Below are 24,939 nucleotides of genomic sequence, written 5' to 3'. Positions count from 1 at the left end.
GAAGCAATATTGTCCCTCCGTGCCATGCAAGGTGCATGCTGCACATTTTGCAAGAAACTGTCTTCTTTGAAGTCTTTAAAGTAAAGTGTTCCGACACTTTGGGCGACTTAGGTCGTACACTTTTCTCCATTGAAGCATTAACCTCAAGATGTTTCTCCGCTGAACTATCGCTACTGCTTTCCTCCGCCATTTTTCCAATGTTTCCAGGCAAAGGATACGGCATGGTCACGTGATCTAAACATGACACATCATTGGCTGGCTTACTGCCACCTCATGAGACATAGCCACAGCGCATGCGCATAGCATAGATCCAACGAATCGATGACTAAATTAATCGGCAACTATTTTTATAATCTGGGGTTCAATCCCGGGCTCGGGATCTTTTTGTGTGGAGTTTGCATGTCCTCCCCTGGGGATAGGTTGATTGGCAACACCAAATTGGTCCTAGTGTGTGAGTGTGAGTGTTGTCTGTCTATCTGTGTTGGCCCTGCGATGAGGTGGCGACTTGTCCAGGGTGTACACCGCCTTCCACCCGATTGTAGCTGAGATAGGCACCAGTGCCCCCCGCAACCCCAAAGGGAATATGCGGTAGGAAATGGATACATATATATATATATATATATATATATATATATATATATATATATATATATATATATACACCGTATTTTTTGGACTATAAATCGCAGTTTTTTTTTCATAGTTTGGCCGGGGGGTGCGACTTATACTCCAGAGCGACTTATGTGTGAAATTATTATTAACACATTACCGTAAAATATCAAATATTTTTTATCTCATTTGCAGAAGAGACGTAGAAAATGTCAGCAATCGTCACACACACATGTCAACCAATAAGAATTCGGCGGGGGAGGGTCATGGCAGAAGTGCATTGTGGGTCATGGGATGTTTAATGCTATATGCTACTGCCGTAGCTATTAAAATGGATCATTTCATCGTTGGCGGTAACTTATAAAAAGTGAGAAGGACTGAACAAAAATGGCAGCGAAAAGGAAATCATGTACTGCAGATTACAAGCTGGACGTAGTGAAATATGCAGCAGAAAACGACAAGAGGAAGCAGCACATACCTTTGGAGTTGGCAGAGTTGTTTAGAAGCGACATCGAGGAAGAAGATTTCATGGGATTTATGGATTAGGAGTGACAGATAGTTTGGTAAAGGTATAGCATGTTCTATATGTTATAGTTATTTGAATGACTCTTACCATAATATGTTAGGTTAACATAGCAGTTGGTTATTTATGCCTCATATAACCTACACTTATTCAGCCTGTTGTTCACTATTCTTTATTTATTTTAAATTGCCTTTCAAATGTCTATTCTTGGTGTTGGGTTTTATTAAATAAATTTCCCCCAAAAATGCGACTTATACTCCAGTGCGACATATACATGTTTTTTTCCTTCTTTATTATGCATTTTCTGCCGGTGCGACTTATACTCCGGAGCGACTTATAGTCCGAGAAATATGGTGTTTGTGTATATATATATATATATATATATGTGTGTGTGTATGTGTGTATATATATATATGTGTGTATGTATATATATATGTCTGTGTGTATATGTATGTCTATGTATGTGTGTATATGTATATGTATGTATATTTGTGTGTGTATGTATGTATATATATATATATATATATATATATATATATATATATTTATATATATACTTGAATGTCAGTGTTCATTTATTTACACATATACACACACATAACACTCCTCTACTCATTGTTGAAATTGAAAGTGCAATGCTTTGCAGCCATTAGCACAGCCTTTGAAGGAGTATAGGTATGGGCAGCACCTGTCAAAATTAATTTGCAGGAAGAGAGTGAGTTTAGGGTTGAATTGTCCATCTTCGTTCTATTCTCTGTCACTATCTTTTTTTGGACATTACTACTTGCCGTAGTTTTGAAGCAATGCATGATGGGATTTTGGATGTTGTGTGTCAGTGTATTAACGTGCCGGCTGGAATAAATACACGCAAAAAAATAGCTCTGTGCCTGCTTACTTTAAATGGGTTGTACTTGTATAAATGGGTTGTACTTGTATAGCGCTTTTCTACCTTAAGGGACTCAAAGCGCTTTGACACTACTTCCACATTTACCCATTCACACACACATTCACACACTGATGGAGGGAGCTGCCATGCAAGGCGCCAACCAGCACCCATCAGGAGCAAGGGTGAAGTGTCTTGCTCAGGACACAACGGACGTGACGAAGTTGGTACTAGGTGGGATTTGAACCAGGGACCCTCGGGTTGCGCACGGCCACTCTCCCACTGCGCCACGCCGTCCCTACTTTATGGGTTATAGATAAAGCTATGGATAAGGGAGACATATATATAATAGTCTCCTTCTTGGTGTGTGTGCAGTTGTGCACTCTCCAAAAGCCATAGATGTTATAAAGTGATTGGGCCGGCACGCTGTTGATAAGGAGGAAAAGTGGACGTGACGACAGGCTGTCTTTACTCAGGTCCGGTTGGAAATTGGGAGAAATTCGGGAGAATGGTTGTCCCGGGAGATTTTCGGGAGAGGCACTGAAATTTGGGAGTCTCCCGGAAAATTCGGGAGGATTGGCAAGTATGGGAGTTATGTATTTAACAAATAAAAGGGGAAATAAATGGTAAATGGGTTTTACTTGTATAGCGTTTTCTACCCTCGAGGTACTCAAAGCGCTTTGACACTATTTCCACATCCACACACACATTCACACACTGATAGCCCTAACCACAACCCATCAGGAGCAAGGGTGAAGTGTCTTGCTCAAAGACAGAACGGACGTGACGAGGTTTGATTTATTGGAACTTTTATTAGTAGATTGCTCAGTACAGTACATATTCCGTACATTTGACTACTAAATGGTAACACCCCAATAAGTTTTTCAACTTGTTTAAGTCAGGGTCGACGTTAATCAATTAATGGTAGAGGTTGGTAGTAGGTGGGGATTTAACCAGGAACCCTCAGGTTGCTGGCACGGCCACGCCGTCCCTGAAAACTTGTTTTGTATTGTAGTTTCTTCAAAATAGCCAACCTGTGCTCTGATTACTTTTTCGCACACTCATGGAATTCTCTCCATGAGCTTCAAGAGGTAGTCACCTGAAATGGTTTTCACTTCACAGGTGTTTTTGAAGCTCATGGAGAGAATGCGGAGAGTGTTCAAAGCTGTAATCAGAGCAAAGGGTGGCTATTTTGAAGAAACTAGAATATAAAACATGTTTTCAGTTTTTCACCTTTTTGTGTTGAGTACATAACTTCACATGTGTTCATTCATAGTTTTGATGTGACAAAATGCAATGTAAATAGTCATAAAAATAAAGAAAACACATTGAATGAGGAGAAGGTGTGTCCAGACTTTTGCCCTTTACTCTATGTATATATTTTTTATAAGAATTTATTTTTAAAGGTACGTTTTTAGGCCAATTCCATGCAACAATACGTAGCTTTTCTAACATGGAACCTGTTTTGAAAAAGTTGCATTTTTAACGAATAATACATTGTGAAAATCGGTTTGAATTAAGAATTGTGTTGAATTGAAAATCGATTCTGAATCGAATCATCGCTCCAGGAATCTGAATCGGATTGAATTGTTGGGTGCCCAAAGGGTTACACTCCTACTGTTTACAACCTTCTAAATACGTTTTTCAACAATATGAGAGCCCTCCTGACATGAAATGAAACCTTTTAGTCACATTTTTACTATTCTAGACTAATATAGTGATGCTTCCTGTAGCTAAAAAAAAATAAAGCTTTGAAAATAAAGTAATAAAAAATATGCTAAAAAATATATATATATATACATATATATATATATATATATGTGTGTGTGTGTGTGTGTGTGTGTGTATATGGAAAGCAATGACTGTATATTCAATTTATTTTATGTTTTTATTTTGTTGTTTAGTAATAATAATGCATTGGGAATTATTATGCAAACAAATTCATATAAAAAAAATACAAATTCAAGCATTTGTATTAATTATATGCTTCATAATTTCAATTAAAAATTAAAAAAAGGAAGAGTTATCACATTTGAGGTGTTTTTTTGTTACTTAATTTATTTGTTTATTTTAATTTATCATTTGGGTAGTAAATTGGATGGATGGATGATTAATTATTTAATTTATTTTTCTTCACAAGTATTTCCTTCCTTTTTTCTCCTTTTAAAGTTAAAGTAGCAATGATTGTCACACACACACTAGGTGTGGCGAAATTATTCTCTGCATTTGACGCATCTACCCTTGTAAATTATTGGACTATTGAGTGTGCTACTGTTATTTTTACCTATATTTCCCCATACAGCAGTTAGGCTATTAAACATATTGCATAAATAATGCTAAAATCGTATAATGACCATTACACAAAAAATATATATAATCAGAATTGTTTTTTATCACATTTGCATAAATGGTAAATGGGTTGTACTTGTATAACGCTTTTCTACCTTTTTTAAGGAACTCAAAGCGCTTTGACACTATTTCCATATTCACACACTGATTCCAGGAGCTGCCATGCAAGGCGTTAAAACATATACAAAAAATGTGTCCTGGTGTATTGGAACAAAAACGGTTAACATGGGAGCCAAAATAACAAGAACTTAATGGGGAAAAATATACTTTATTTTGGAGTTTTGCCTATCGTTCACAATCATTATAAGAAAAAAAAAATGGATGTATATTTTTAATGCTATCTAACTCGTAAATAATAGTGTCAGGTTCAAACACTGATGACATCTATTCAACAAGACAAGAAGCAAGGAATTAAACAGAATTCAATTTGGCTCAATGAGGAGAAACGTGTAGACACTGGAGGGTACAGTGTCGTCCCATGCTCTGACGAAAGGTTGTACGCCTCCTCTTTTATTTGGACTTTCCCTGATTACATGGCAACAGCTGTTTCAACGCGAGGGGGGTCATAAACAGCCATCGCTTTTGGTTACAAAACAGTTCAAAGAAATGGTGCCTGCAGCTTGGGCAGGTCCTGCGTCCTCTCCACTTTGTAGATTTCGGGTTAAGACAAAATCTTCCTGTGGATTGCAATACATTAAAGAAACCGCCATCTTCATGTCACTTCCCATCCTACACAGTGGAGTTTTACAAGCCTTCTGCTTGGTTGGATCAAAGACAGCTTTTCTCTGCTCGCCGGGAACTCATTGAAACACAAAGTTTTGTAGGTAGGTAGGTAGGTAGGTCTTTATTGTCATTGCAACAAGTACAACAAAACTTAGATACATTTATTCTGACAAAAAGTCTGCATATAATTAAGTCAATGGGAGGTCCTCTATTCCGTCCATAAATCCCTCTAAAAAACATCCAAAAAGCGGCAACAATATCTTAAATGTTGTTGAATATTTTATACATTATTGTTATGTTTTGAACGCTTAGCTGCGATAGTTGCGTTCCCTCCAATGCAGAAAGACAAGCAGGAGCTGTGTGCAGTTAGAATTCTGTCTTGTATTTTTTGAGGCAAGGCCAAAAAAACAACAACTCGCAACGCTAAATAAACGTGGAGCTAAAAAAAACAAATAGTCACCTAGGGTGAACAGCGAATAAGTCTATAATCAGGGAAAGCACTTAAGCCTGGTGGAAAAGAAGAAGAAACGTAAATGTCACAAAAGCAAGCATTGACCCAGCGACTTGTGCTGGGTGTCTAGCACATTTAAAGGGGAGTGATTTCTCTAAACAGCTGCTGGGGAACACTAATTACTAAAACCAGGGCAGGTGTGAAGAATTAGTGTCCATGGAAACCAAAAGTAAACAAAAAGAAAGAGGTTAGTGCATGGAAACAGACTAACATAGGGGGGAAAAAGCCACAAAACATAAGTCAAGCCATGACGCAGATGAACTATTTTTAGCGGCGTCGTGATCAGAAGTAGCTAACAGCTGGTGAGCTGCTTTCACACCTCGTAGCTCGCAAAAGTTTACTCTAAATCATAAATAATGCCTCTCACCTTGATCGTAAAAAGATGAAGCCATAATCTGACGAGTTGGTCAACTTTGGCAATCAAGTTAACCCTTGTGAAATGTTCATATTGTTGTTACTCAGCCAGCATTTGTGGGTCTGATGGACCCCTTGCATTTTGTGGCTTTTTAAGCCTCACAATCAGACACTTTTATGTTAAAATACTGAACAAATATTTACCTTATCCCAAAAAACATCTGCCAGTTTCTGCATCCCACAGGGATTCTTCTTTTGTGTTTCTGCACCTGCGGTTCCCACACAAGGTTGCAACATTGTTTGTCAACACTGCTCTCATTTTCTCACACGTTTGACCCTCTGATGTTCTGTGTACCTACTCTGTCCTCCTCCTGTGTGTGTGTGTGTGCGTGCGTGTGTGTGTGTGTTACACAGAACATCAATTTCCACACTTCTATTATCCCCGGGTCCAGTGGACCCGGACATCTTATATGTAATAGAAATGTGTAAGGGGGGTGTATGGTGAGTGGTCATTAAATATGTATTCTGATATATGTTCTTCACACAAAATGAGCCAAAGTCAGTGAGTCTCAGTTTGAAAAATTAATTAATTGTATCATTTTTTTCTTTTAATAAAAAATGAAAACGGGACCCACAGACTCAAACACCACACACGTGTTAAGTAAAGCCCGAACAATCATCACACACACACTGGGTGTGGTCAAATTTGACCCATCCCCATGTTCACCCCCGGGGGAGGTGAGAGGAGCAGTGAGCAGCAGCGTGTGCTGCACTCGGGAATCCCATCCTTTCGTCCATCTTCTACCGCTTATCGCTTTGGGGGTTGCAGGGGGTGCTGTAGCCTATCTCAGCTGCATTCAGGCGGAAGGCATTTACACCCTGGACAAGTCGCTACCTCATCACAGGTCGGGCAGCAGGCAGGTTATACCCTGGACAAGTCGCCACCTCATCACAAATAGACAGACAGACATTCACACACTAGGGACCATTTAGTGTTGCCAATCAACCTATCCCCAGGTGCATGTCTTTGGAGGTGGGAGGGGCCTATCCCCAGGTGTATGTCTTTGGAGGTGGGAGGAAGCCGGAGTACCCGGAGGTAACCCACGCATTTATGGGGAGAACATGCAAACTCCACACAGAGAGATCCCGAGCGCAGGTTCGAACCCAGGACCTTCATATTGTGAGGCAGACGCACTACCCCCTCTACACCGTGCTGCCCCACTCAGGAATCATTTGGTAAATTTAAACCCCAATTCCAACCCTTGATGCTGAGTGCCAAGCAGGGAGGCAAGGGGTCCCATTTTTTATAGCCTTTGGTATGACTCGACCAGGGTTTGAACTCACGACCTTCCAGTTTCACGGCGGACACTCTAACTACAAGGCCACTGAGCTGGTCAATTTAGACCCAACAATGGCGAGAAAGACACAAAAAGACGCTTTGTTCCACCCCCCCTCTTTTCTTTGTGAGGATTAAGAATCATTGTTCCCCTAAACGGGAATATAACAACATCCTAGCAGTCGGCATCCTAATGAAAGCAGACATTGTACAGTAAGTGACATTTTTTTATGTTTTTTAGCTCGCAATCAGTAATGGTGTTGTAAAAAAAAAAAGCGAACGTTGTGATGCATTTTTGAAATGATTGCGCCACAGAATGTTTAAAATGATCAAAATAGGTAAATATCACATGTTATTACAAATGTGCATGTTACTACATTACATATATACTTTGTAGCGTGCGACTAGTCTTCCTCTTGGGAAATGATACACACTGGTCAATCCCAAGTACTTTTGGATGACATATACAGTATGTTGAGTAAGAAGAACCAACGAGAAAGAATAGTACTTGGTCAAGTTTTACTAAAGCTTTAGGAGACCAGCCCTTACAGTGTGACAACAGCAGCAGCATGAAGCGGTCTAAAATCAAAGGAAAAGAGTCCGCTTATGTAGCACGAAAACAGCCCCTCACGCCCAAAATAGGTAAATATTACATGTTATTATGAATGTGTCTGTTACTACATTACATATATACTTACAGAATGTATTGTATATAAAACCTTAATGGAGGTGTTTGGATTTTTTTTTAGCACTTCATAGGCAAAAAAAGACACTCCAATAGGCTCCATTGTAAGCAGACTTTCGATTGAATTTATTTACGGGTTATCCATCAATCCAATTTCTACCACTTGTCCCAAATCGGGGTCGCGGGGGATGCTGGAGCCTATCTCAGATCCATAAAAAAAAGAAAAACATTTGTTCTTGTCTTGCATAAGGATTGTGAGAGATAGGCACAATTCCCATTAAAGTGCAGTTCCCCTTTTAAATGAAATGAAATATAGGACGCAATTACCAATATCCATCCATCCATCCATTTTTCTACAGTTTTTCCCGTTCTGGAGCCTATCCCAGCTGCACTCGGGCGGAAGGCCCAGGCCAAGTCGCCACCTGATCACAGGGCAAACACGGATCGACAACGTCCACACGTGCATTATATAAAATACCGTTTTTAAAGATTTAAATATAAAGAATAATTAACACTAAATGTACAAAAGCTTCAAAAGAGTGCATGTAAGACCATAAGTGTAAAGTCCAGTGAAAAATACGGCATGCATTTTGTACCAGCACAGACCTGGGCAAATTAAGGCCCGGGGGCCACATGCGGCCCGTTAAGCTTTTTAATCCGACCCACCGGACGTTCCAAAAATTTTTTAGGTCTTTAAGATGGAAAGTGTAGCTGCCGTTATGATGTGCACTCACCCTTTCATAATGACCATAAGTTTTGAACTATACAAAGAATTTCAATGGTTGGAATCTGCGGTTTTGCATGATATACTAGTTACTATGGTCATCTAATTAGTTACTATGGTAACCTAATTAGTTACTATGGTAATCTAAGTCACAGCAGCTCAGACGAGGCCCCAAGCAGTGTGGGCGGGGAGCGTTTCCACAGAGAGTTTCCAGAGCGGCCAGCCTGAAATGTGGGTGTCAGGGACAGACGCGGAAGGAGATTTTTACAGCAAAGTTCTAAAGCTTAGGGATTTTATCAGATTGTAGGTGGGTTTATTTTTCACCCTTCGTGTTCATATTTAGCGGTTTTTGTTGCATTTCGCTTGATTGTAAAATATGTGGATGGAGAGGGGGTGTGACATTCATATGTTTCCAATCCACTTTATTTATATAGCACATTTAAACAACAAGAACGTTTCCAAAGTGCTGCACAGCCATGTTAAAGACAATATTAAAAACAATATTATGCTCCACCAATGACTGAATAAAAACAAAAAATAAATAAATATAAAACCAATATAAAAACTATATAAAAATGAATATGATTAAAGTGGGTTCCCTCCGGGTACTCCGGCTTCCTCCCACTTCCAAAGACATGCACCTGGGGATAGGCCCCTCCCACCTCCAAAGACATGCACCTGGGGATAGGCCCCTCCCACCTCCAAAGACATGCACCTGGGGATAGGTTGATTGGCAACACTAAATGGGCCCTAGTGTGTGAATGTTGTCTGTCTATCTGTGTTGGCCCTGCGATGATGTAGCGACTTGTCCAGGGTGTACCCCGCCTTCCACCCAATTGTAGCTGAGATAGGCGCCAGCGCCCCCCGCGACCCCAAAAGGGAATAAGCGGTAGAAAATGGATGGATGGACGGATGGATGATTAAAAACAATTTTAAAGGGTAAAAGCAATTAAAACAGTTAAATAGAAATCAAAATGTATAAAAAACACAGAGGAGAACAGAGGACCACACGACTCACGTAGTGTTAAAAGCCAAAGAATAAAAGTGGGTCTTAAGATGAGACTTAAAACACTCCACTGTTTGATCATGGAGGGGCAGAGTGTTCCAGAGCTTAGGGCCGACTACAGAGAAGGCCCTGTCTTCCCTGGTCTTAAGTCTGGTCTTGGGCACCACGAGCTGGAACTGGCTCTCGGACCTCAGAGCGCGCGCAGGAATGTAAATTTGGATGAGGTCCGAGATATATTGAGGTGCCAGTCCATGTAAAGATTTAAAAACAAACAGCAATGTTTTAAAATCAATTCTAAAATGAACAGGGAGCCAGTGCAAACTCTGAAGAATTGGGGTTATATGCTGGGGTTTCTTGGCCCCTGTTAAAAGTCATGCTGCCGCGTTCTGGGCTAACTGCAACCGGGAGAGAGCTTTTTGGCTAATGCCAGCATAAAGTGCATTGCAGTAGTCCAGGCCACTTGGAATAAAAGCATGCACGACTTGTTCAAAAAGGTTAAAAGATAAAAACAGTTTTAAAAGACAAAGATGATAAAAGCACGATTTAAAAAAGGCATTGACTTGTTTGTCAAGTTTAAAATCGCTGTCTATAGTGACGCCAAGGCTGGTGACTTTGGGACGCACATCATTTTGCAATGGTCCCAAGTCAGTGATCGCTGGACCAAAAACTGAAATTTCAGTTTTTCCCTCATTCATATGTTGTCAATATTTAGTGTTTTATCCTTCATAGTTAATATTGTAAACCCCACTTTCTTTATTTTCATCTACATTCAGGGTGTCTCATTCATTAAATTTTGTTTTTAAATTCCATTCCATTTTTAAGGCAGCCTGTCATAATGTTTTTAGCTTTCAATCAGACATTATAGTGAGGTTTTCTATTAGTGTTCCTAAAAATAGAAATACAGGCCCCCAGAAAAAAATTCTCTAAATTTGGCGAGCCAATTTAAAATAATCGCCCAGGCCTGTACTAGCATATACTTTGTGTACAATGCTTGCATACCAAAGAGAATAAAAGCAACTAGGACTGCGAATCTTCAAAAACGATATTTTTCCGATTCAAAAGGATTGTGTATTCATTCAATACATAGGATTTCAGCAGGATCTACCCCAGTCTGCTGACATGCTAGCAGAGTAGTAGATTTTTTTTTAAAAAGCTTTTATAATTGTAAAGGACAATGTTTTATCAACTGATTGCAACAATGTAAATTTGTTTTGACTTTTAAACGAACCAAAAATATGACTTGTTTTATTTTTGTGAAAACTTTGTGTTGTCAAGCTTATGAGATGCGATGCAAGTGTAAGCCACTGTGACACTATTGTTCTTTTTTTTATTTTTTATAAATGTTTAATGATAATGTAAATGAGGGATTTTTAATCACTGCTATGCTGAAATTATAACTAATATTGATACTGTTGTTGATAATAATTCATTTTTGTTTTACTACTTTTGGTTTGTTCTGTGTGGTGTTTGTGTCTCCTCCCAATTGCTCTGTTTATTGCAGTTCTGAGTGTTGCTGGGTCAGGTTTGGTTTTGGAATTGGATTGCATTGTTATGGTATTACTGTGTAGTGGTTTGTTGGATTGATTAAAAAGAAAAAAAAACATTTTTTTTAAATGAGATTCGATTCGAAATCGCACAACATATTCGAATCAATTTTTTCCCACATCCCTAAAAGCAACCCAAACCAGCCGCTTGTTCAAATCCAATGTTGAAGACCAGCTTCCATAACCCTGCTAACGTCACCGCACAGGTCATGGAGGACGGCATGTGCCGCCTGGTCGCCACGCTGCCCCAGCTGGACGAGCAGCAGTGCCCTGACATGTTCCGCTGCACGGACGAGGTGTCCTACTGGCTGCACGAGAACGAGGAGAGGAAGCAGCAGATCGTGGCCTTGAAGGAGACCATCTCGGAGCTGCAGGAGGAGCTGAGGAACCACCGTCATCGCATCAAAGTCTTCGAGCTGCAGGTAGTTTGGAGTTGAGGCGTGTTGACTGTGTCAGTCGTATTATTTTATAGACCGTCTGCTGGATAGCGTACTATTATTATTGTGATGTCTCCAGACTCCCCTCCCCTCACTTACTACTAACATGTCCTTGACCTAGCTAACTTAACAGGATTAGGCCTTCTCGTCCACCACGTGTTGCCTCATGCGCCATGATCCATTGAGCCAATAGAAACAGCCAAAGGTGGACTCATGTGATATGGATGTCGTGCACGAGGCCTCAGGCTGTGCAGCAATTAGGGATGTATACCGTGAAATCGGGCCTTTTTTTACTATCTCAATATTTTTAGGCCATGTCACGATACACCATATATATCTGGATATTTTGCCTTAGCCTTGAATGAACACTTGATGCATATAATCACAGCAGTATGATGATTCTATGTGTCTACATTCAAACATTCTTCTTCACACTGCATTAATATATGCTACTTTTAAACTTTCATGCAGAGAGGGAAATCACAACTAAAAGTGTATTTATGAAACAGTTATTAAGCAGTGGCACAAACATTCATGTCATTTCCAAAACAGAAAGTGCAAGATTGTCAGAGACATTTTAAAACAAGCTATGAGTGCACTTTTGTGCATGATGTCATTAAGATGACATATCAAAACAACACTAAATTAAAGTGCACTTTTTGTACAGAACGCCACTAAAATAATTTAAAACAAATAAAGTGTTATGCCGGTTCGGCATCGTGGTACCGGGTTCGATTCCCTCAAGGATGCGTCAAGTGAACACAGCAAAGGTAAGATATACACAATTTATTTAAATAACAAAAAGAGCCATATAACAAAAATGCTGGAGCTAGTAGAATAAAACAAACAAAGGACGCTAGCAGAAAAGCTAGGATATACAACAATGAGAAATAAACTGGCACGTAGGCACATAAAACAGTAAAACAAAAACTTCAGCATGAGAACTGGAATGAACAATGAATGGCTAGCGTGAAAAGCTTAGCGAGAATATACATACTTGAGAGTATTGCAGGCGTAACTCGTTGCGTGAAAAGCAAATCATGAACCCAGGCTGAACAAACAAAAGAGGACGGCTTATAAAGTGACGGTGATTATCTGTAGCAGGTGTGCGGGGCCGTGAGCAGCAGGTGAACTGATGAGTAACCATGGTAATGACTAAACAGGAAGTATGAGAGTAGAACGACGGAGTGAATAAAAATGCAACAAACCATAATATGGGAAGATCGGAGTACGGATCTTAACATAAAGTGCACTTTTGTGCATGATGTCACACAAGATATTTCAATAAGTGTCAAATAAAAATGAGCTGCATAATAGAAAATCAAATAGTGTATGTCCTTCACTATGTGGTAGGTTCCTGCGAACATTATCTCCTGTTGTTGAGTATTTTTTTCAGACGGTGTTGATGTGGAAATGGTTGCCTCAGCATTTTGTTGGTGTGGCACTGAACAGAGATGTTGACATGCGGAGTTTCAAGCACTCTTCACACTCTAGCGGGTGACTTTTCAAATGATGCTACATATTAGAAGTAATGCTACTTTTTGTAGCAACATTTCTGCCCCACATTTGACAAATTACGGTTGTCTGTTCAACATATTCCCACTTGAAGCCAAACCGCCGCCAGACGATGGACCCCCTGCTGTTTTTCTTGGGAATTAATTATTCCTTCACTTGTTACCAGATTCCCACCTTCTTTTTCTCGTATTATCACTCGCTAACGTTACCCATGCCGCTACCGCTCTGCTCCGTGAGGGCGTATACGTATGTGACGTATGTAAGAAGGTGCGCTTGCTGTCTGTGAGAAGGAGAGACAAGAAAGAGTGAAAAGAGCCTGTAGTGTAATGCCCGCAGCTAAAAGCAACTGCGTGAGAACGTATACTCCAATATCACCATATAGTCATTTTCTATATTGCACAGAGACAAACCCGCGATATATCAAGTAAATCGATATATCGCCCAGCCTTACCGTGGTCGGTCCAGCTGGGCCATTAAGATTCTGGACAAATGATACAGCTATTGTTATTTTTTATTAATCCAGCTGAGTGTGGTTAATTATGACACGCTTACACATTCACTTCAGCTGCCGCTGCCATAAACATAGAGTCAGCTTGGAATACAGGGTTTCCACGGGTCATTATAAACAGTTATAAAATCCTGAACCAGAGAAGTTGGCAGGGTGTGTAATTCGTAAATAAAAGCAGAATGCAATGATTTGCAAATCATTTTCACCTTATAATTAATTGAATAGACTGCAAAGACAATATATTTTATTGTTCGAACTGAGAAACTTATTTTTTTTTTTGTAAATAAATATATTGTAGGAACCAGAATATTAATAGCACAAAGAAACAACCCCTTTTGTGTGAATGAGTGTGAAAGGGGGAGGGAGGTTTTTTTGGGTTGGTGGCAAAGCGCTTTGAGAACCTTGAAGGTAGAAAAGCGCTTTACAAGTACAACCCATTTATCATTAATCATTTATAATTGTAAGTGTATCTTGTGTTTTTTATATTGACATAATAAAAAAACAATAGAAAAATAAAAAATCACAAAAACAAAACATGGTATGGCACTGAGGATTTGAGGAAAAGCGTCATATTTGAGACGTACACACTGGATAATTGAGAACTAAAATGAACACCATTTAAAAAATATATAAAAATGATCAAATACATGCAAAAAAATAATATTATTACATTAATAATAATAATAATTTCATTAAAACATAACATTGACAGAAAAAACTGTTCTGTGGCCTTGTGGTTAGGAGTGTCCGCCCTGAGACTGGTAGGTCGTGAGTTCAAACCCCGGCCGAGTCAAAAACGGGAGCCATTACCTCCCTGCTTGGCACTCAGCATCAAGGGTTGGAATTGGGGGTTAAATCACCAAAAATTATTCCCCAGCGCGGCCACCGCTGCTGCTCACTGCTCCCCTCACTTCCCAGGGGGTGGAACAAGGGAATGGGTCAAATGCAGAGGGTAATTTCACCACACCTTGTATGTGTCTGTGTGTGTGTGAGAGAGAGAGACTATCGTTGGTACTTTAACTTTAATAGTAGTAAAAATATTAAAGACTAATATAGAAAACAACACAGTAAAATGTTTAAAAACATATGACCAGTAAAAGGCCTGATTTGAAAATATGTGTCTTTAGCTTTTTTTCTTTTTTAATGTCAACGCTCTCTGGCAGGCTGTTCCACAGGTGTGGGCCATAGTGGCTCAATGCCGCCTCACCGTGGGTCTTTTGTTCTGGTATTTGGTGAAGCTAAAAGGCCAATGCCAGAGGACCATATGATATATTTGATGATATGTCATGTAAAAGCTCTGTGCTCTTCACATGAATGCCATTCATACAGTGGTGGTCAAAAGTTTACATACACTTGTGAAGAACATGATGTCATGGCTGTCTTGAGTTTCCATCATTTCTACAACTCTTATTTTTTTGTGATGTAGTGATTGGAGCACATACTTATTGGTCACAAAAAATATTCATGAAGTTTGCTTCTTTTATGAATTTATTATGGCTCTACTGAAAATGTGAGGGTCAAAAGTATACATACAGCAATGTTCATATTTGCTTACATGTCCCTTGGCAAGTTTCACTGCAATAAGGCGCGTTTGGTAGCCATCCACAAGCTTCTGCTTACATTTTTGAGCACTCCTATTGACAAAATTGGTGCAGTTCAGCTAAATGTGTTGGGTTTTCTGATATGGACTTGTTTCTTCAGCATTTTCCACATGTCAGGACTTTGAGAAAGGCCATTCTAAAACATTAATTCTAGTTTTAATTTAGCCATTCCTTGACCACTTTGACGTGTGTTTGGGGTCATTCTCTTTTTGGAACACCCAACTGCGCCAAAGACCTGACCTCCTGGCTGATGATTTTAGATTGTCCTGAAGAATTTGGAGGTAATCCTCCTTTTTCATTGTCCTATTTACTCTCTGTAAAGCAGCAGTTCCATTGGCAGCAAAACAGACCCAGAGCATAATACCACCACCATGCATGACGGTAGGATTGATGCACCTGGGATTAAAGGCCTCACCTTTTCTCCTCCAAACATATTGCTGGGTATTGTGGCCAAACAGCTCCATTTTTGTTTCATCTGACCACAGAACTTTCCTCCAGAAGGTCTTATCTTTGGCCTTGTGATGTCAGATGAAACAACAATTTCCAGCTGAGTGTAATTGTAACAAATACAAAAACTATGAGGGATCTGTGCACTCTTTACAAGATGACGACATGACTGCATTGCACCTTGCACTGCACACGTAGTTGACTTGTTAAAAAGCGGGTGTTTATAAAAGACTTCCCTGCTATGATGTTGCTTCTGTACAACCTCTGGTGCTAACTAAAATGGTAATAATGATTGTTGTTCACATCTGTATTTACACCAATTACACTTAGTATGGATAACAGTACCAGTGAATACCAGGATCGATAAGTAATACTTTTGGTATCGATGCCATCCCTAGCAGTGTTTTGTCCCCAACGGCGCCTGTTTATTCCGTCACATCACCCGCGGCTCTTGTCAGCATGTTCAATATTTAATGAGTGTGTGTTTATTTGTCGCATGGTGTCAGCATGAGGACCACGGCCACTTGAACACCACCTTGGAGCGACGCTTTCACGACCTGGAGGCGCACTACGCCGAGGCCACCGCCTTGATGCATCTGCAGGGCACCCTCATCCTCAACCTGCAGGTACCACCCCTTACCTCTTACTTCTGAACACACACATCTGCATCAGTCGGCTGCAAAATGAACTGAATTGGCTCCGCCTCCAAGGACGGGGAGCCGGAATTACAGGAAGTGGGATTAAAAGTGTTGTAAATCAGAGAATTTGTCATGATTAGCAAACTCGAGATTTAGCACAAGTTACCGTATTTTTCGGGCTAGAAGTCGCTCCGGAGTATAAGTCGCACCTGCCGAAAATGCATAATAAAGAAGGAAAAAACATATATACGTCGCACTGGAGTATAAGTCTCATATTTGGGGGAAATGTATTTGATATAAAATCCAACACCAAGAATAGACATTTGAAAGGCAATTTAAAATAAATAAAGAATAGTGAACAACAGGCTGAATAAGTGTAGGTTATATGAGGCATAAATAACCAACTGCTATGTTAACCTAACATATTATGGTAAGAGTCATTCAAATAACTATAACATATAGAACATGCTATACCTTTACCAAACTATCTGTCACTCCTAATCCATAAATCCCATGAAATCTTCTTCCTCGATGTCGCTTCTAAACAACTCTGCCAACTCCAAAGGTATGCGACGCTTCCTCTTGTCCTTTTCTGCTGCATAATTCACTACGTCCAGCTTGTAATCTGCAGTACATGATTTCTTTTTCTGTGCCATTTTTGTTCAGCCCTTCTCAGTTTTTATAAGTTACCGCCAATGTTGAAATTATCTATTTTATTAGCTACAGCAGTAGCATATAGCAGTTAGCATCATGACCCACAATGCACTTCTGCCATGACCCTCCCCTGCTGAATTCTTATTGTTTGACGTGTGTGTGACAATTGCTGACATTTTCTTCGTCTCTTCCGCGAATGAGATAAATAATATTACTTGATATTGTCACACATAAGTCGCTCCGGAGTATAAGTCGCACCCCTGGCCGAACTGTGAAAAAACTGCGACTTATAGTCCGAAAAATACAGTAAGCATTTTGGGAATTGAAGTTTTAAAGTTATAAGTAAATTCAATTATCTGTTAATAGAATATGCTTTTATTCTTAATTGTCAATGAATAGAATTGCTTTAATTAAAACAATAATGTGCATATGAGATATAAATGTATGTCTATTAAACCTAAAACTTGTCTGAATATAAGAAACTGAAAATATATAATGTGACTTGAGTTGAGTTTGAGTTTATTTGGAACATGCATGTATACAACATGGCCTTGCGATGAGGTGGCGACTTGTCCAGGGTGTACCCCGCCTTCCGCCCGATTGTTGCTGAGATAGGCGCCAGCGCCCCCCGCAACCCCGAAAGGGAATAAGCGGTAGAAAATGGATGGATGGATGTATACAACATGATATACCACAATTTCTCGTTTCACTTTTCGACATGTTCGAAAAGGAGTAGGAAGAAGCTGAGCTTATTTAATACTACCCCTTTTCTTTTACATAACAGTTGCTAAAACTTTCGTTCACTTCCTGTTCTCAATTTGTTCAAAATATACGCCATAAGTAATCACATGAAGTTCATAGTAATGTTATTTCTATGAACAAGCGAAACATATGTATGGAGTTGGGTTATGCGGTATACCGGTATTAGTATAGTACCGCGATACTTATGAATCGTATTTGGTACTATACCGCCTCTAAAAAGTACCGGTCCATCCCCAATCTGCAGTGTTTTAGCGACTTCTGAATCACTAATCCTCGCCTCCATGGCGCCAAATAAAGTAATTTTCTTACAAGTATCATCCCTGCAGGACGAGGAATAGCTAAACATGCTTCACTACACACCGTAGCTCACCAGCATCACAATGTAAACAAACACCATTGGTGGATCTACACCAGACATCCACTGTAATGATACCAAGCACAGAAGTGTATCTAGTAATGTTGTACGGTATACCGGTATTAGTATAGTACCGCAATACTAATATATCATTTTCGGTACTATACCGCCTCTGAAATGTACCGGGCCCGCGTCAAAGTCACGTTGAGTCATTGCTGTTTTACGAGCAGAGGAGCATGTTCGGCAGTGCACAATCACTGAGTACTTAGAATCAGATAGTGTGTAGACAAAAAAGGGAGAACGGACGCATTTTGGGTTAAAAACTGACAAAGGTGAAGTTGTAACACGGAAACACCCTCAGGAAGTGGTTCTTTAAGACATGGCTAGCTAGCTAGCGGCTAAAGTCCATCCGCTGTCTGCAGTGTTTTAGCTACTTCTAAATCACACACCTGAATTATCAAATGGAATCTCAATGACAGTTCTAATTTGAACTGTCCTCCTTTTTACCCACCCTGCCGACACGGACACACACTGTCAGTAGCCCTGCAGTGCACTCAGTTTGAAATCACAAAAATCCTTAATTACAACAACCAGGTTGCTACAATGATTAGGAATAAGAAATTCTAACAATTTTTTTTTGTCGGTTAATCTTCTTGGCGTGCAGCGGAAGGTTGGGAGAGGTATAGAGGAAAATGTCGAAAAAAATGTGGATACTTCCTAAATGTTTCAAACCATATAGTTATCCTTGGGCTCATACTGAGCGAGCAAAACTAGAACATTTTTGTAAAAAGGCTAACAAAACACTTAAAAGGCACACAGTGTGGTGTTCGGGTCTGTGAGGCCCGTTTTAATTTTTTATTAAAAGAAAAATGATACAATTAATTAATTTTAAAAGCTGAGACTCACTGATTTGGCTCATTTTCTGTGGAGAACATACTGTATATCAGAACACATATTTAATAACCACACAACATACACCCCTCCTACACATTTCTATTACATATAAGATGTCTAATAGAAGTGTGGAAATTGATGTATTGTGTACCAAACACACACAAACACAGCAGGCCCAGACAGGGAGAGGACAGAGTGTAGGTACACATGACATCAGAGGGTCAAATGTGCGAGAAAATGAGAGCAGACAGTGTTGACAAACACTGTTGCAACCTTGTGTGGGAACCGCAGGTGCAGAAACACAAAAGAAGAATCCCTGTGGGGTGCAGAAACTGGCAGAGGAATTTTCTGTGCAACATTCATATTGTTGTTACTCAGTCAGCGTTGGTGGGTCTGATGGACACCTTGCATTTTGTGGCTTTTAATGCCTCACAATCAAACACTTTTATGTTAAAATACTGAACAGATGTTTACTGGAATAAGGTAAACATCTGTTCAGTATTTTAACATACCGTATTTTTTGGAATATAAGTCTCACTTAAAATCCTTCTATTATTTCAAAACTCTACAGTGCGCCTTATAACCCCGTGCACCCAATGTACGGAATAATTCTGGCTGTGCTTACCGACCTCGAATTTATTTTATTTGGTACATGCTGTAATTATGAGTGTGACCAGTAGATGGTAGTCACACATAAGAGATAAGTGTAGACTGCAATATGACGCCAGTAAACAACACCAACATTTTAAAACAATCAAACACCTTTATGTTAAAATACTGAACAGATGTTTGAGATAAGGTAAACATCTGTTCAGTATTTTAACATAAAAGTGTTTGATTGTGAGGCATTAAAAGCCACAAAATGCAAGGGGTCTATCAGACCCACAAACGCTGGCTGATAAACAACAATATGAACATTACACAAGGTTTAAATGAGCATCAGAGACCAATCATCTCACCCACAATGGATGTGCTGCCGGACACAAAGTGTCTGTGCTGCGTGGCACGCAATGGGTGGATGAAACATTCGCACACCAAAGCAAATTTTTTTCCTTCAGTCTGTGGTTCTTAAATCAAAAAGTTTGCACAATTTGGTGTTAAATCAAGGTTCCATTGCACAAGGTATTGTAAAGGGTGCCCAATGGGGTTCTTTGTGGTCGTCTGCACAAAGTGTGGTTCCCTTATTTTTTTATTTGACGTGCAGTTCTCTTCACGACTTTTCAGAACCAAGTTCACAATCTCACCCTGCTGGTGGAGAGAGTCAAAAGGAGTCCCGGCTGTTTGATCAACATCGTCCGTCCCAACCCTCTAATGAGCTCCCAGGAGGCCTTGCACCCAGGTGCAGTACAATGAAGGTACCGCATGCTTCCAGCAGAGGGTGCTGAAACTCTTACAGCTTTCCTCGTGATTGTCTTTGCCTAGAAATCCAGCACATGAGGAGCTGCCCCATAGACTGTGCGTCCATCCACCACAATGGGGTGAGGAGGTCAGGCCTCTACACTGTAGTGCCGTCGCTTGCAGCCATGCCTGTGGAGGTCTACTGTGACATGGACACAGATGGTGAGATCTACAGGAAAGAACACACTTAGAACACACAGATGGTGAGATCTACAGGAAAGAACACACTTAGAACGGGAAACAGGAAATCTAATGCAATTTAAACAAACCTCGCATTCTGCGTCCATCTGACCAACACTTTGTATCATTTCACAACAAACTTGATTAATGTGCCATACTCCTCACAAATAATACACTTAAACAATCATATTCAACAATACAGGATAGAATAGGTCTTTATTGTCATCGCACAAGTACAAACCCCGTTTCCGTATGAGTTTGGAAATTGTCCATCCATCCATCCATCATCTTCCGCTTATCCGAGGTCGGGTCGCGGGGGCAGCAGCCTAAGCAGGGAAGCCCAGACTTCCCTATCTCCAGCCACTTCGTCTAGCTCTTCCCGGGGGATCCCGAGGCGTTCCCAGGCCAGCCGGGAGACATAGTCTTTCCAACGTGTCCTGGGTCTTCCCCGTGGCCTCCTACCAGCTGGACGTGCCCTAAACACATCCCTAGGGAGGCGTTCGGGTGGCATCCTGACCAGATGCCCGAACCACCTCATCTGGCTCCTCTCGATGTGGAGGAGCAGCGGCTTTACGTTGAGCTCCTCCCGGATGGCAGAGCTTCTCACCCTATCTCTAAGGGAGAGCCCCGCCACCCGGCGGAGGAAACTCATTTCGGCCGCTTGTACCCGAGATCTTATCCTTTCGGTCATGACCCAAAGCTCATGACCATAGGTGAGGATGGGAACGTAGATCGACCGGTAAATTGAGAGCTTTGCCTTCCGGCTCAGCTCCTTCTTCACCACAACGGATCGATACAACGTCCGCATTACTGAAGACGCCGCACCGATCCGCCTGTCGATCTCACGATCCACTCTTCCCCCACTCGTGAACAAGACTCCTAGGTACTTGAACTCCTCCACTTGGGGCAGGGTCTCCTCCCCAACCCGGAGATGGCACTCCACCCTTTTCCGGGCGAGAACCATGGACTCGGACTTGGAGGTGCTGATTCTCATTCCGGTCGCTTCACACTCGGCTGCGAACCGATCCAGTGAGAGCTGAAGATCCCGGCCAGATGAAGCCATCAGGACTACATCATCTGCAAAAAGCAGAGACCTAATCCCGTGGCCACCAAACCGGAACCCCTCAACGCCTTGACTGCGCCTAGAAATTCTGTCCATAAAAGTTATGAACCGAATCGGTGACAAAGGACAGCCTTGGCGGAGTCCAACCTTCACTGGAAACGTGTCCGACTTACTGCCAGCAATGCGGACCAAGCTCTGACACTGCTCATACAGGGAGCGGACTGCCACAATAAGACATTCCGATACCCCATACTCTCTGAGCACTCCCCACAGGACTTCCCGAGGGACACGGTCGAATGCCTTCTCCAAGTCCACAAAGCACATGTAGACTGGTTGGGCAAACTCCCATGCACCCTCAAGAACCCTGCCGAGAGTATAGAGCTGGTCCACAGTTCCACGACCAGGACGAACACCACACTGTTCCTCCTGAATCCGAGGTTCGACTATCCGGCGAAGCCTCCTCTCCAGTACACCTGAATAAACCTTACCGGGAAGGCTGAGGAGTGTGATCCCACGATAGTTGGAACACACCCTCCGGTCCCCCTTCTTAAAGAGAGGGACCACCACCCCGGTCTGCCAATCCAGAGGTACCGCCCCCGATGTCCACGCGATGCTGCAGAGTCTTGTCAACCAAGACAGCCCCACAGCATCCAGAGCCTTAAGGAACTCCGGGCGGATCTCATCCACCCCCGGGGCCTTGCCGCCGAGGAGCTTTTTAACTACCTCAGCGACCTCAGCCCCAGAAATAGGAGAGTCCACTACAGATTCCCCAGACACCGCTTCCTCAAAGAAAGACGTGTTGGTGGGATTGAGGAGGTCTTCGAAGTATTCCCTCCACCGATCCACAACATCCGCAGTCGAAGTCAGCAGAACACCATCCGCACCATACACGGTGTTGATAGTGCACTGCTTCCCCTTCCTGAGGCGCCGTATGGTGGTCCAGAATCGCTTCGAAGCCGTCCGGAAGTCGTTTGAGTTTGGAAATTGTGTTAGATGTAAATATAAACGGAATACAATGATTTGATGTTCAAACTCATAAACTTTATTTATTTTTTTGCAAATAATAATTAACTTAGAATTTCATGGCTGCAACACGTGCCAAAGTAGTTGGGAAAGGGCATGTTCACCACTGTGTTACATCACCTTTTCTTTTAACAACACTCAATAAACGTTAAGGAACTGAGGAAACTAATTGTTGAAGCTTTGAAAGTGGAATTCTTTCCCATTCTTGTTTTATGTAGAGCTTCAGTTGTACAACAGTCCAGGGTCTCCGCTGTCATATTTTACGCTTCATAATGCTCCACACATTTTCCATGGGAGACAGGTCTGGACTGCAGGCGGGCCAGGAAAGTACCCGGACTCTGCTGAAATAAACAGGGGCGTCCATGATAACGTTGCTTGGATGACAAAATATGTTCCTCCAAAACCTGTATGTACCATTCAGCATTAATGGTGCCTTCACAGATGTGTAAGTTACCCATGCCTTGGGCACTAATGCACCCCCATACCATCACAGATGCTGGCTTTTGAACTTTGCACCTATGACAATCCGGATGGTTATTTTCCTCTTTGTTCCGGAGGACACTACGTCCACAGTTTCAAAATAAAATTTGAAATGTGGACTCGTCAGACCACAGAACACTTTTCCACTTTGCATCAGTCCATCTTAGATGAGTTTGGGCCCAGCGAAGCCGGCTGCGTTTCTGGGTGTTTTTGATAAATGGGTTTTGCTTTGCATAGTAGAGTTTTAACTTGCACTTACAGATGTAGCGACCAACTGTAGTTACTGACAGTGGTTTTCTGAAGTGTTCCTGAGCCCATGTGGTGATATCCTTTAGAGATTGATGTTGGTTTTTGATGCAGTACCGCCTGAGGGATCAAAGGTCCGTAATATCATCGCTTACGTGCAGTGATTTCTCCAGATTCTCTGAACCTTTTGATGATTTTACGGACCGTAGATGGTAAAATCCCTAAATTCCTTGCAATAGCTCGTTGAGAAATGTTGTTCTAAAACTGTTTGACAATTTGCTTACAAATTGGTGACCCTCGCCCCATCCTTGTTTGTGAATTACTTAGCATTTCATGGAAGTTGCTTTTATACCCAATCATGGCACCCACCTGTTCCCAATTAGCCTGCACACCTATAGGATGTTCCAAATAAGTGTTTGATGAGCATTCCTCAACTTTATCAGTATTTATTGCCACCTTTCCCAACTTCTTTGTCACGTGTTGCTGGCATCAAATTCTAAAGCTAATGATTATTTGCAAAAAAAAAAATGTTTATCAGTTTGAACATCAAATATGTTGTCTTTGTAGCATATTCAACTGAATATGGGTTGAAAAGGATTTGCAAATCATTGTATTCCGTTTATATTTACATCTAACACAATTTCCCAACTCATATGAAAACGGGGTTTATATATATATATATATATATATAATGTCAAAAATAAGTTAAGTAAATGCTCACAATAATATTGTATGCACGCAGTTTAATCACACAACCTTTAGAAAAGGTTCCTGTATGATATTCTGACAATAAAGTAGCATTTATTTCTAAATATTGGGCTTTTTTTTTTTTCTTCAGTTACCGTATTTTTCGGACCATAAGGCGCACTTAAAATCCCGTCATTTTCTCAAAACTCGCCAGTGCGCCTTATAACCCGGTGTCCCCTATGTACGGAATAATTCTGGCTGTGCTTACCGACCTCGAAGCAATTTTATTTGGTAAATGCTGTTCTAAGTGTGACCAGCAGATGGTAGTCACACATAAGAGATAAGTGTAGACAGCAATATGACGCCAGGAAACAACACCAAAACTTTAAAATGTTCCATTTAAAATAAAGAACATTACACACGGGGCGGTATAGCTCGGTTGGTAGAGTGGCCATGCCAGCAACTTGAGGGTTGCTGGTTCGATCCCCGCTTCCGCCATCCTAGTCACTGCCGTTGTGTCCTTGGGCAAGACACTTTACCCACCTGCTTCCAGTGCCACCCACACTGGTTTAAATGTAACTTAGATAGTGGGTTTCACTATGTAAAGCGCTTTGAGTCACTACAGAAAAAGCGCTATATAAATATAATTCACTTCACACACTTCACATACGGCACTCAAAAATCTGTCAAAATGTTTTAGTACGACTTTGATGGATTATTGGCCCATTACGACTAGAGATACAAGTATTACTATGGTGTGTGTATATGGACCGCAAAATGGCACCTATTAGCCGAAATATTATG

General features: G+C 41.0%; 1 protein-coding gene across 4 annotated transcripts in view; it reads left to right on the top strand.

Moving 5' to 3' along the window:
* si:ch211-203k16.3 (fibrinogen-like protein 1) overlaps positions 1-24,939 on the top strand; it is a 61,509-nt gene that overhangs the window by 24,136 nt on the left and 12,434 nt on the right. For all 4 annotated transcript variants that reach the window (XM_061886137.1, XM_061886136.1, XM_061886135.1 and 1 more), the window contains 4 exons: positions 11,454-11,669; positions 16,262-16,381; positions 20,283-20,397; positions 20,481-20,618. In XM_061886137.1, coding sequence (XP_061742121.1) covers positions 11,454-11,669; positions 16,262-16,381; positions 20,283-20,397; positions 20,481-20,618 — 589 coding nt within the window. The remainder of the gene's footprint in view (positions 1-11,453; positions 11,670-16,261; positions 16,382-20,282; positions 20,398-20,480; positions 20,619-24,939) is intronic.

Source organism: Nerophis ophidion, linkage group LG24 (assembly GCF_033978795.1).
Source record: "Nerophis ophidion isolate RoL-2023_Sa linkage group LG24, RoL_Noph_v1.0, whole genome shotgun sequence".
Classification (NCBI taxonomy): Eukaryota; Metazoa; Chordata; class Actinopteri; order Syngnathiformes; family Syngnathidae; genus Nerophis; species Nerophis ophidion.
This window is presented reverse-complemented; position numbering and strand designations above follow the sequence as displayed.